The 12,059-nt window shown below is 42.0% G+C and overlaps 1 protein-coding gene across 1 annotated transcript in view; it reads right to left on the reverse strand.

Annotated features, from left to right (window-relative positions):
* MLH1 (mutL homolog 1) overlaps positions 1-12,059 on the reverse strand; it is a 39,927-nt gene that overhangs the window by 21,876 nt on the left and 5,992 nt on the right. The window contains 7 exon segments of the mRNA XM_049766453.1: positions 300-393; positions 2,974-3,086; positions 5,140-5,228; positions 5,350-5,392; positions 7,291-7,382; positions 8,891-8,963; positions 11,368-11,441. Coding sequence (XP_049622410.1) covers positions 300-393; positions 2,974-3,086; positions 5,140-5,228; positions 5,350-5,392; positions 7,291-7,382; positions 8,891-8,963; positions 11,368-11,441 — 578 coding nt within the window.

The following is a 12,059-nucleotide window of genomic DNA, read 5'->3' on the forward strand; positions in this document are numbered from 1 at the left end:
GTTTTGAAAATGATGATTTGCAATGTGAAGTTTTGGGGTACTGAAGAAACCCTGAAGGGAGACTTTTCTTCCAGCTGTGGACCAAAGTGTGCCTGGCACTGAGTGTGTCTTAGAAAAGAAGATTCTGTGACTTAGTGAGTGAACAGGAAAAGCCGTGTCCTCTGCCTGTGTGAAGCAGCATGACTTGCTCCGTGCTCTCACTCACTCTGGCCAAGCCAAGTCAATGCATCCCTTTCAAACAGGAGAGTTGGATCCTTTCCATTCCGAGTCATGGCTGGTGGGGTTTGATCTTGCATTGCCTGAGGTACAGGAATGGGTGTGTGTTTTTGGGCAAATAGGCAGCATAAACAGTTTCTATGGCTTTTCTTAAGGAAGTTGACTCTACCAGGCGATCTAAGAAAACAAAAGGAAAGCAATCAGGTGACTCAGCTTAGACCTGCGCTCCAGCCATGCTCAGGAACAGCCCTGGAGTGACGTCCACAGCAGTGCCTCTTACGGAGTTGCTGTTTCCCAGCAGGGGGTGTTCCCGTCTCACCCACCCGGAGGAATTGATGAGCAGTGAATTCTGCTATCACCCCTCCTCTGCCCTCCAGTCAACCTGTGCACTGATCTAAAAGGCCCAATGGGCAGTATGACATCAGTTTTCAGTCTCCCACCCTGGGCCTACAGACAAGTGATTCATTACAGGTGCCCTGTGTATGCCATACGGTGAAATATGGGAAGCAGTTTCGATGGTAGGGTATACAAACGGAGTGACAAAGAGTTAGAATGGTCTTTCCAGCAGTTGGGCTAAGCCAGTATCAGCATGTGCTTGCATTTTTTTATTGTTTTTTGTTTTTTTCTTTCTTTCTTCTTTCTTTCTTTCTTTTTTTTTTACCAGGAGGTGTTGGATTTGGTCTACACCCAGCAGTGCTCAGGGACTCACTTAATGTGGTGCCAGGTATAGAACCAAGGTCAGCAATGAGCTAGGCAAGTACCTTAACTCCTGGACTATCACTCTGGCCTTAGTAGATGGTTAAGGTGAACAAGGCAGATTTGTGGGGATGGAAAACAATGACAGTTCAGAGATAAGATTCAATTCAGAGGACAACCTAGTTTCCGATCACACAGCTCTACCCTGTTTTTGGCAAAGGATCTGCTAACAATTTGTGCTGTCCATGTGGCTAGAGATGTTTCATCACAACTTCCTGTGAGAAGAGTGGGATGATCATCCCAATGAGAAGTCTGCCACTCTGTGAGCCCTTCTATCATGGCTCCTCCAATAATGCCACTGTACTCTCCATAGGTTCCGTGCAGGCCTGGAACAGACATGGAAGTCTTACAAAAGAACAGCTGAAGTTGCTCTGTTGAGATTTCCTGTTTTGTCCTGGCCATCTGAGAGAGCTGGCTTGGTACGTCAACATGATGAGAAGCTGACACCTCTCTGCTATGAGAAGAACTTGGCAGCATGTTCAGATTAGCTGAGTTTACCACTGAGCCCTGCGATAACGCAGATATGGCCCTTACAATGAGCTTTGCATGATTATTCTCTAGCCAGCACATGGATTACCAGTTTTTCTTCAGGAAAAAAAACAAATGCAACACATTTTCTGAGTCTTAATCAAGGGAAGCTCTGTTATGGCTCAAGTCTTCCCTAAAGAAGTAGGTTAAAAAAAATCCCAGTTACAGGCCATGGGGCAGAGGGTGGTGGTCCATTGGGGCATTGGGGCAGAGGGTGGTGGTCCATTGGTGAAGGGAGGTTAACACTGGTGGTAGAAAGGGCGGCCCTGGACTCATTGTATATCTGAATTTCAACTCTCTATGAAGGAGTCTGTAGATCACAATTGTTTCAACAGAATACAGTTTTAAAAAATATCTAAGTTAATATAAATTGGTGTACCAGATTGAACCAGTGAAATATTAGCTCTCTCCTGTTTCTCTATTATTTTGAGCAACTGTTGGGACAGACATTTGTAGTTCATTATTATGATAAATGGCAGGCAAATAAAATATGAGAGAATTATGACTTGCTTTAGGCCAAAAAATGAAAAATATTTAAATAATAAAATAGATGAATTTTAATTTTAGATGGAAACATCAGATCCTTTAAATTTCCTGTTGTGACCCTGTCACCTTCTGAAAAGCTTAGGACAGGAAAGCATGTCAAAAACGAGGGACAATACAAAACAGTATTTACGAAGTAAGTACTAATCATGTAAACAAACTGTCATTAGAAGAAAAAGAATGGAAAAGATCCAAGATCACTTAGTAAAAATTTAGCCTTTATTTCTAAGACTACTTTTGTACCATAATTTTGTTTATGAAGATGAATCATGGGATCGGAGAGAAAACTATCTGCAGGGGTCCTCAAACTTTTTCAACAGGGGGCCAGTTCACTGTCCCTCAGACCATTGGAGGGTCTGACTATAGTAAAAACAAAACTTATGAACAAATTCTTATGCACACTGCATATATCTTATTTGGCAATGAAGAAACAAAACAGATACAAATACAATATGTGGCCCGAATACAATATGGGCCATAGTTTGAGGACCACTGAAAGGCATAGTTTTCACGTTCCTTGTGGTGCCATGCACACAGGTCTCATATCTACAATGCATACACTTAACCGCTAAGCCATATCCCTGGCCCTTTCTGTACTTTAGTGTTGGGGCCACTCCCAGCTATTCTCTGGGCTTTCTCCTGGCTCATGCTTGGGAATTACTCTTGAGAGAGTTCAGGGGAACATATGTATGGGATGTTGGGGACCAGTCCTCTGGCCCTCTGATGAGCTCCCTCTCAAAAGTAAGAACCAAATTCCCAACTGTCAATTAGTAAAGAAAATATATTAGATGGTTGAGCACACCAACATGAGAAGTTATAAACGCCTCCTGACTTAATCCCAACTCAACCTAAGACTGCCTTTGGTGCAATCAAACTTATTGACAGAATTCCCTCTGGACAGACTTCCTCACCTAACTCCAATTCACTTACGATTGATGAAGAGTAAGAAGATACATTTCTTCACTGAGTAGTTTGCATTGGAAATGTACCCCTTCATTTTGAAGCCAAGGGTTTTATCATCACACTCAACTTCTATCAATTCTCTAGTTGGGACGGAAAAAAAAGACATTTAGAGGTTTTTGAAAATGCTGGAAAACGCAAGCATTATGAAGAATCGAAGTTGGAACTAACCGCCAGAGTTCTGCAGGGACTTGGATGTCCTTTGGTCCATCTACCTATGAAACTGAGCATCCATCCACCATTCACCTCACACCTCACTTGGTGTTTTCAGGCATGGCTTATGCCAAGTACAGGTTGAAATGTGAAGCTGTAAGGACAAGTTCGAGCTCAATTGCCTATTTTACTGCTACTTTTAGGTATGGAGTGTTTACTCTCCTCCTCTGCTAAATTCCTCACAATACTAAAGAGCACCACATGGGGGCTCCATTGTGTTGTAAATTTGTGAGGAAGTGAGATTAACAGGTGAACAGAAGGCCTCACCAAGCCCAATCATTCCTGAGGGCTGGTCCCCCTGCCTGGAAAGCTCTCCTGCTTACCTACTGCTATTACCTCATCATCCCTCCTCACTCAGGAATTCCTTCCATCTAAGAATCTCTCTTCTGATTACTCTGACCCCAGACATTCTCCCAATGTGAAGGACATTCTTACATGTCTCACTAGAATGACATATGGGTGCAAGAATTGTGTCTGCTTTACTCAATTTTCTCCACTGCCAGTCAGAGGTGCTGACTGAGCACTTGCTGGGTGGTTGGGAGTGGTTTGCAGACTGGGAAACAGGCATGGTTCACAAGAGTTTGTCACATACTCAACTTCCTTTCCCAGAAGTCTCAAGTCTGGTGTGCTGGAATCTCATATTGTTGCTACAAAGGATTTCTGACTTCTTACAATCTTTGGAGTTTTCAAACTCTAAGTTTAGAGTCTTAGTTTTAGTTAAGACATTCTTAAAAGTTTTCCCAGGGCCACAGTGATAGTGCAGAGGGTAGGGGCACTTGCCTACTCATTGCACCCCATATAGTTCTGAGCCTCCCCTCCTATCCCCCAGTGAAGCAGAGCAAGGCTCCAAAATAAAAGGAAAAAGTGTTTCCATCACAATTAAGTGTGCATTACAATTGAGTGCACAGTTTAAACACTTAATTAGAAAGAAAGGGTGATTAAAAGCAAAATGGTCTATCCCCTAGTTATGAAAGTTGGTTTTGCTCAAGGAATGACATGTTTTCTCTCAAGAAGAAGACAGATTCAGGGATTACTGCTGCTGTTACCATATGTGGGGCAAAGGAAGGTGGCCGCTCTCGTTCTTTTGTGTGTCCACCACCTGCCACGAACTTGGCACAGAAGGAGCTCGGGTTTCCCCCTCTGGTGATGACAGGCACTTGGGACCTTATAAAGTCCTATGACTTGGCTAGAATCTGTGACTAATATGGTGGGTCCCACTTTTCAGAGGGGACTGCCAGAAGGAAGCTATTTCCTGTCAACATGATCCTTGACCATAAAGATTTGGCAATGCTATAAATTTGCTTGCTACTAGTGAAGGAAATCTTTTAAGAGCAGGAATATTTCATTTTATCTTTTTTACATTCTCACTTTCTGGCACAAAGCATAGAATATAGGAAGTAATTCATTAATGCTCAATGATAATAAATAAAATGCTTAAGTAACCTATAGTGAAAATACAGGAAATGAGGGGAACATTGAAAAAATGTCAGAATTCTACCATAATACTTTGGCGACAAAGACCTAGAGAGTTTTAAAAAATCAGAGTATAAACAGAGGTTCCCAAATTTATCTGCCCACTTTTCAGGGAAAAATAAGTTTACCTAGCATCTTGCTGAAATCTGTCTTTTTTAAGTAAACAGACAGAAAGTGCCCCCAATTTGTACCCGACTACTATTGTCCCGGATCATTTCAGCATTCCAGTTGGCAGTGTCACCCACTGGGAAAACACTGATCTATAAGAAGGTATTAGGCACCATACATGCTAACAAACCAAAGGCAAGAAAAATGAGCCTTCATATTTGATTCAAGTAAACACTTAAGGCAAATAAATGCTAACTTGACAGATTCTAAACGAATGTAATTAAATCATACACCAAGCCCTGGAAAGCACAATGTTCTTTTTAGTACAGGTTATCAACATACCGACTAACAGCATTTCCAAAGATGGAGCGAATATTGTCAACAGTTGAAGCACCAGGCAGTGTTCGAACATCAGCTACTGTTTCACCTTGCTGATAAAGCAGAAGAGACAACTTAATGCCCAGTTAAGACTCAATCTTTATCTCCATAAGAAACCTATTTTTAGAAAAAGCTTCTAATAGGGAACCATACTTCAATAAATTAAGAACTTACTTTCTTAACAGAAAAACTAATGCCTGAGTTGTGTATTGAATACCTGCAAAGAAAAGAAAAAAATTAATTGGCCAAATGCACAAAATATATCAGTGCCCCATTTTAGTTAAAAACAAACAAAAGCTGGTGGAATCGACATGAGCAAAGATAATACAATCAAAGTTGCTTCCCAAATCTTGTTCATCCACAGGAAAATAAGTCATCAGACTTCGTGAAGATATCCATGGTCAATTTTGGTGGAATCAAGAGGGATCCACTCTGCTTTTAGTTTTCTAGTTAGCTTCAAGAACTATTTCTATATAAGCTCCTTCCCACCTGAAATTATATTTTCATAGGCTTACTATTTTTTGTTTGGGGGCCAAACATGGCAGTGCTCGAGGAGGGTGGAGGGGTGCACCACATTACTCCTAGCAGGCTTTGGGGACCATATGGTATGAGTTGGCAGCATGCAAGGCAAGTGCTCTACCAGCTTTACTATTTCTCGGAATTTTATTTTCAGTGTCCCAAAGTATGCACTGGGAGCAGGTAGCTGGAGAATCTGGCTTTAACAATCCAGCTCTCATATTCTCTCAGAGTCCCTCAACTACTCCTAATTCCTTCTTCCTCAACCTGAGGTCTTGGGGAAATCCCAGCCTTCACTTGAATGGCCATTATTCTTCCCTCCAAGGATCCCACAAACTGAAGAACTATGTCTAACAAAAAGCATTTATTCAGTAGCAATTAATAATTCTTTTAGAATCATAACAACCAGTCAGAATTTATTTTAAGAAAAAATATTCAGGTACTGATTTGGTTTTTTTGTTGTTGCTATTGTTTTAGATCTTACCTACTGGTGCTCAGGATTTACTCTTGGCTCTGTGCTCAGGGATCATTCCTGGAGAGGTTTGGGGATTGAACCTAGGGTTGGCTATGTGCAAGACAAGTGTCCTATCTGCTACCTTATCATTCTGGCCCCTCAAACACTGATTTTATACACTTCCAGGGAAAAGCAAAGAAAGTTGGTATATAAGTCTGTGCTACTTTAATATTGGCAAATATTTCATTCACTATTATTTTTTTTCGGAACATTAAAACTTGGGGCCAGAGCCAGCAGCGGGAGAGCGTTTGCCTGGCACACGGCTGACCCAGGACAGACTGCAGTTTGATTCCCTGGTGTCCCATATGCTCCCCCAGGCCAGGAGCAATTTCTGAGCCCAGAGCCAGGAATAATCCTTGAGCATCACAGGGTGTGGCCCCCAAAAAAGAAAAAACAACAACAACTACAACAAAAATCACCATCTCTCTTATAAGTCAAGGATATGCAGGAGTCCAGGGCTATACTGGAAGAACTGGACTAGCAGATTAGACGTATCATGGACATGTTCTCCCCATCTTATTCCCTTCTTTTTCTTCTGTCAACATCCCTAAATCTTTCTTCAGAAAGCTCCCTATTTCCTAATATACTTAATATATCCTCAGACTAATTCCTTTCTCTCCTCCTATCCTTCTTTCCCCCTTCCCCTCCTTCTCTATTTCTTCTCTTCTTCCTTTCCCCTCTCCCCTTCCATCTTCCTCTCCAGTGTCTCTGAAGCACTCTCCCAAAAATACTCTTGACGAGAGCCAGGAAGAGAAGAGAAACAAGAGGAGTCAGGTTCCTACACTTGTCCTCCCCAAAGAACAGCTGTCCACACTTCTGCAACTTGATATCTAACTTCAATCCTGCCTCTAAGTTTTATTTGGGCTCAAGTCAGCCAGAGTCCCTCTGTTTTATTGCCCTAATAACTTCACTGAAAAAGACACCAGCTGCTCTACTGGGAAGGTGAGAAAGGTGGATGAGAAAATTTCACCCAGAAACAATGTATAGGCTACCACTGCTGTTTTCCATCCAGCACAGCAACTCTCGGGACAACACATTCCTTCGGGGAATGAGTGCAAAAATACATGCAAGGTTTTGGATGGTACCTGCCAACAACTTCCAAAATTTTCCCATACTCTTCACTTGGATTTTTCAAAGCTTTTCTCCTCGTGGATATGTTGTAGAAAAGATCTTCCACCTATACAGAACATGACTTTTCTTGTAAATTCAAGAAAGTCTATGAAAATAGAGTCTTAAGTTGTTTACCTACAGCTGGGTCATAAAGCAGTGAGTCTACCCACCAACACCACAGCTCTAAGCAGGACTGGGGAGGGTGGGGGATGTGGGAATCAAGAGATAAAGTAGAATGAACAAAGGAAATAAGAGTCATTTACCCTGCTTCTCACATTCATTCACTGACTTCTCATCCACACACTATTGAGATCTTTGCCTAGTGCTGGGAATATGAAGATAAGTATAGTAGAACCTTGCTCAAGACAGTACCTATTTTAGTGTGCAAGCATAAACTTAAAAAAAAAATCCAACAACGGGGCCGGAGAGATAGCATGGAGGTAAGGCGTTTGCCTTTCATGCAGAAGGTCATTGGTTCAAATCCCAGCATCCCATATGGTCCCCCACACCCACCCCCCACCCCACCCCATCCCGTGCCTGCCAGGAGTGATTTCTGAGCGCAGAGCCAGGAGTAACCCCTGAGCACTGCCGGGTGTGACCCAAAACCCAAAACCAAAAAAAAAAAAAAAATCTAACGCACTCAAACTGTTATTTGGATTTTGGGATTTTGGGTGATGGCTGTGGTGGTGGTAGTGATGCTGCAGGAAATCAATTTCCAGTCTGTATAGTATGGCCTAAACCTCCATGCTACTTTCCCAGGCCTCCATCAATCCTATTTCTCAAACCTAAAAATAACTAAAAATAAAAACTCTAAGAACATCTGTGGTTTTTAAACCACAGTGATCCCAGTGGCACAGCATCACGCTAACATTATGCACTCTGAAGCCCAAATACATTTCTGTCTCATCAAGTCTAGGGGTTACAGACTGGGGAATGTGCTGGAGCTGGAGCAAGGGCTGGGGAGTAGAATGTAGAATGTGAGAATGGGGTGAGTTAGGAGATACAAAATAGGAAGAGAAGAGATGTGGCCTCAGATAAACAGAAGCGCAATGAACTTTCTCCTGATGACAGTTTACTTAAGTACATGTAGAAGGGGCAAACATTCTTTGTTTCATTTGATAGATGAGAAAAGTTGAGGTGAAGCGGGATTACATAAATGATTTGTCTCTAGATACACAAGCATTGCGGGAGATACTGGAACTTGAACTCCTGTCTTCTAGAGTGAAGTTTTAGGCTTTTTCAATATCAACCACCCAGCCATTAATATCTGCCATACCAATAAAACCTCCCAGTGTCTTGAAAAGTGAGCAGGCTGCCATGCCACAGATGCCAATAACCGTTTCTCTTGCTTAGAGAACAATATCATGAGCTTCTGCTAACTAGTAAAATATTCATTTCATTAGGGCTTTGGAAACTCAGAGGCGATCACATTTTTTCCTTTGAATACAAAGACTAAGCTCTGTTTTACTTATTTATTTACTTTATAAACTCTTTTTTTTTGTTTTTGTTTTTGGGCCACATGCGGCAGTGCTCAGGGGTTTTTAAACAATTCACACTTCCATGGGCCACCCTTACCGTGATCTGGGTTCCTTGATTGCCTGCACATGGTTTGGGAGGAGCTTTCAGTTTTCCATCTGAGTAATTCGCTCTAATCAAAAAAGAAGAGTAATGAGTAATATCCATAGCAAGCAAAGAGATACTTATGCAAAGGGAAACAAGTCATGCCCTGTTACCTATTATCTGACATAGCATTTCAACTTTACCTTCCTACTATTTCCATAACCGTTCTAGGTAGAGATTTAAAAAAAGGGCAGGGCACGAAATCACTGTTTTTTTAAGTAAACATTACATTGTAATTCCTGAGTTCTCCACATGAAAAAACATTTTTGGAGCTGGAGAGATAACATGGAGGTAGGGCATTTGCCTTGCATTCAAAAGGACGATGGTTCAAATCCTGGCATCCCATATGGTCCCTGAGCCTGCCAGGAGCAATTTCTGAGCATAGAACCAGGAGGAACCCAGAGCGTCCCTGGCGCCGGGTGTGACCCAAACATCGAAAACCAAAAAAAATAAAACAAATAAAACAAAACACTTTTTACTACACCTTATAATGACAAAATATTTTTTTAAACTCTGTACTTACGGAGGGACTAATAAGGGATGTGGAACATTTGGTTCATAGACTGGTGTCGCCTAATACAATACAGGATAGATAAGGCTTCTCACTGGTTGCCTGTGACCTGTTTCTTCATATGCATGGCCTGCAAATGATAGAAATATCCAAATGGCCCTTGCAGAAAAATGGTTCCCCTGTGTGGTCTGTAAAGGCCCTTGTAAAAGGGCCTTGGAAAGTCTTTCTAATTGATCTAGCAAGGAGATAGGATTGTACCTAGTGTGATCAATGTGGAATGGGAGAAGGGATAGACAAGAGTATCACAAAAGAGATAACAATTCAATCGGGCTCTAGTAAGAAAAAGAGTCCAGCAAGAGAAGAGCATAAACAAAGGCAATAAAGACATGAGGCTGCTGGAGCTGGAATGGTACATCCTGGGAAGGAGCTGGTTGCTATGACAACGAGTGTGAATTTCATCCAACCATAGGAGGCATTATGAGGGGTCCCCAGATGCAACTAAATGTGACCCCAAAGGTAAGGACCTTATGTCCCAGGGTTATTTAGGCAAAATTAAACCCAAAGTGTCCCATTTTGTGAGATTTTAGGCATATCAGCTCATCTACCTCCTAGGACAATTATAATTCAGAGTTTTCAACTCTCACAGCACCAGTCTTATATACTGAAACACTTTACCTCCTATTCAATCATACACATCAGTTGAAGCTCATTTTTATGTTAATATGCAATCTGATTTTTTTTTAATTCCCTTTTAGGGAGAATGAATTAGGTATGCCTACTTGTCTTCCATTCATGAATGTGCCTCTTAAAACCCAGGTGTACATTTTTTTTTTTCGTTTTTGTTTTTGGGCCACACCTGGCAGCGCTCAGTATTTACTCCTGGCTCTGCACTCAGAAATTGCTTGGGGGACCATATGGGATGCCAGGGATTGAACCCGGGTCCATCCTGGGTCCTCTGCATACAAGGCAAACACACTAACGCTGTGCTATTGCTCCAGCCTTCAGGTGTAAATTTGACGATCCAAAATCCATTTGTTCTGTTCTTCTTTTTTTTTTTTCCTTGGGGGGAGGGTCCCAACCAGCAACACTCAGGGGTTAGTCCTGGCTCTGCGCTCAGAAATAGCCCCTGGCAGGCTCAGGGGACCATATGGGATGCCAGAATTGAACCACCATCAGTCCTGGGTCGGCTGCATGCAAGGCAAACACCCTACCACTGTGCTATCTCTTCAGCCCATTTGTTCTGTTCTTAACTTATTCATCTTTTTCTGAAATATACTAGTCTGTTTGTGGGAAGACAAGCCAGCAAAGACATGCCTCGTGACAAGGAGCCACAGATTGGCTTAAAATGCTGTAGAGAAACTGGGACCCTCAGCTTCCCAGTCACAGACCTGTATCAAAGCCCAGAGGAACACCCTCTACTCCATGGGTAGAGGGGTGGTGTAACAGCAGCAGCTCCTCCTCTTAGAATATCTGTCACAGGACCTTGCTAGGTACTTCACTAAGATCTCTTAATAATCACCCCTGTGGACAAAATATTAATCCATACTGAGGAAAAAAAACACCTAAGTTTTAAGTCAAAAACAATAACACTAAGACTGGGGAGATAGTTTAGGTACTTGTCTTCTGTGCAGCCTACCCAGGTTTGACTGTTTCAAGGTTGAAATGACATATAGTCCCTGGAGAATTAGCAATGGTCACTTCTAAGCACAGTCAGAAGTAGCCTTTGAGCACCAACCACTGAGAGTGACCCAACATCCTCTACATGCCCCCCCCCAAATAAAACAAGGAAATAAATGAAAATTTTGGTGTTTACATAGTAAAATTTTGAAAAGACCCAATTTATGATAAACAATACATGTCTTTTTAAATTTAACACCCCCAAAAGAGAAAATTTAGAATGGGTATAATATTAATACTGCACCTGTATGCACACTTTGCATCAGCTGTTTTGGTCGTAATAGTAACATGAGCCACATGGCTTATGCTAGCCAAAGCCTATAAGAAGACAGAAAGAAAGAAAAACTCACTACAGGGCATTCCTTCATGTTATTAAGTATCAAGGACACCACACACACACACACACACACACACACACACGATTTGATATATGTATAGTCCTGAACCCTGCCAGGAGTGATAACTAAGCTCAGAGCCAGGAGCAGGCCCTGTTTTGGGGTATGGTGCAACCCAAAACAAAAATAAATAAATCTATAGCATATTCTAAACAGTAAAAAAAAAAGGATAAAATAAATCCAAAAGGAATGAAACCAAAGACGAATGTGTTCATAACAACTCAGTGCAGATGGCAGAAATGCAGGAATGCTTCAAGATCTACTTGACCATCCTTCAGGTCTTGCAGTAAGTCTTGTTTGTTCCTGGGCACCCCTTGCCATGGCCGTGCCGAGGTCACCAGAGCCACACTTGGTGGTTCTCAAGAGGTGAGGCAGAGCTGGAAATTGAACCTGAGAGCCTGATGCACACTGAACACGTACCCTAGCTATTTGAGCTAGTTTCCTGGCCCCCATTCAAACAATTTTCTTTTTTTTTTTTTTTGTTTTTTTTTTGGTTTTTTTCGGGCCACACCCGTTAGATGCTCAGGGGTTACTCCTGGCT

This window comes from Suncus etruscus, chromosome 20 (assembly GCF_024139225.1).
Source record: "Suncus etruscus isolate mSunEtr1 chromosome 20, mSunEtr1.pri.cur, whole genome shotgun sequence".
In the NCBI taxonomy this organism is placed as follows: Eukaryota; Metazoa; Chordata; class Mammalia; order Eulipotyphla; family Soricidae; genus Suncus; species Suncus etruscus.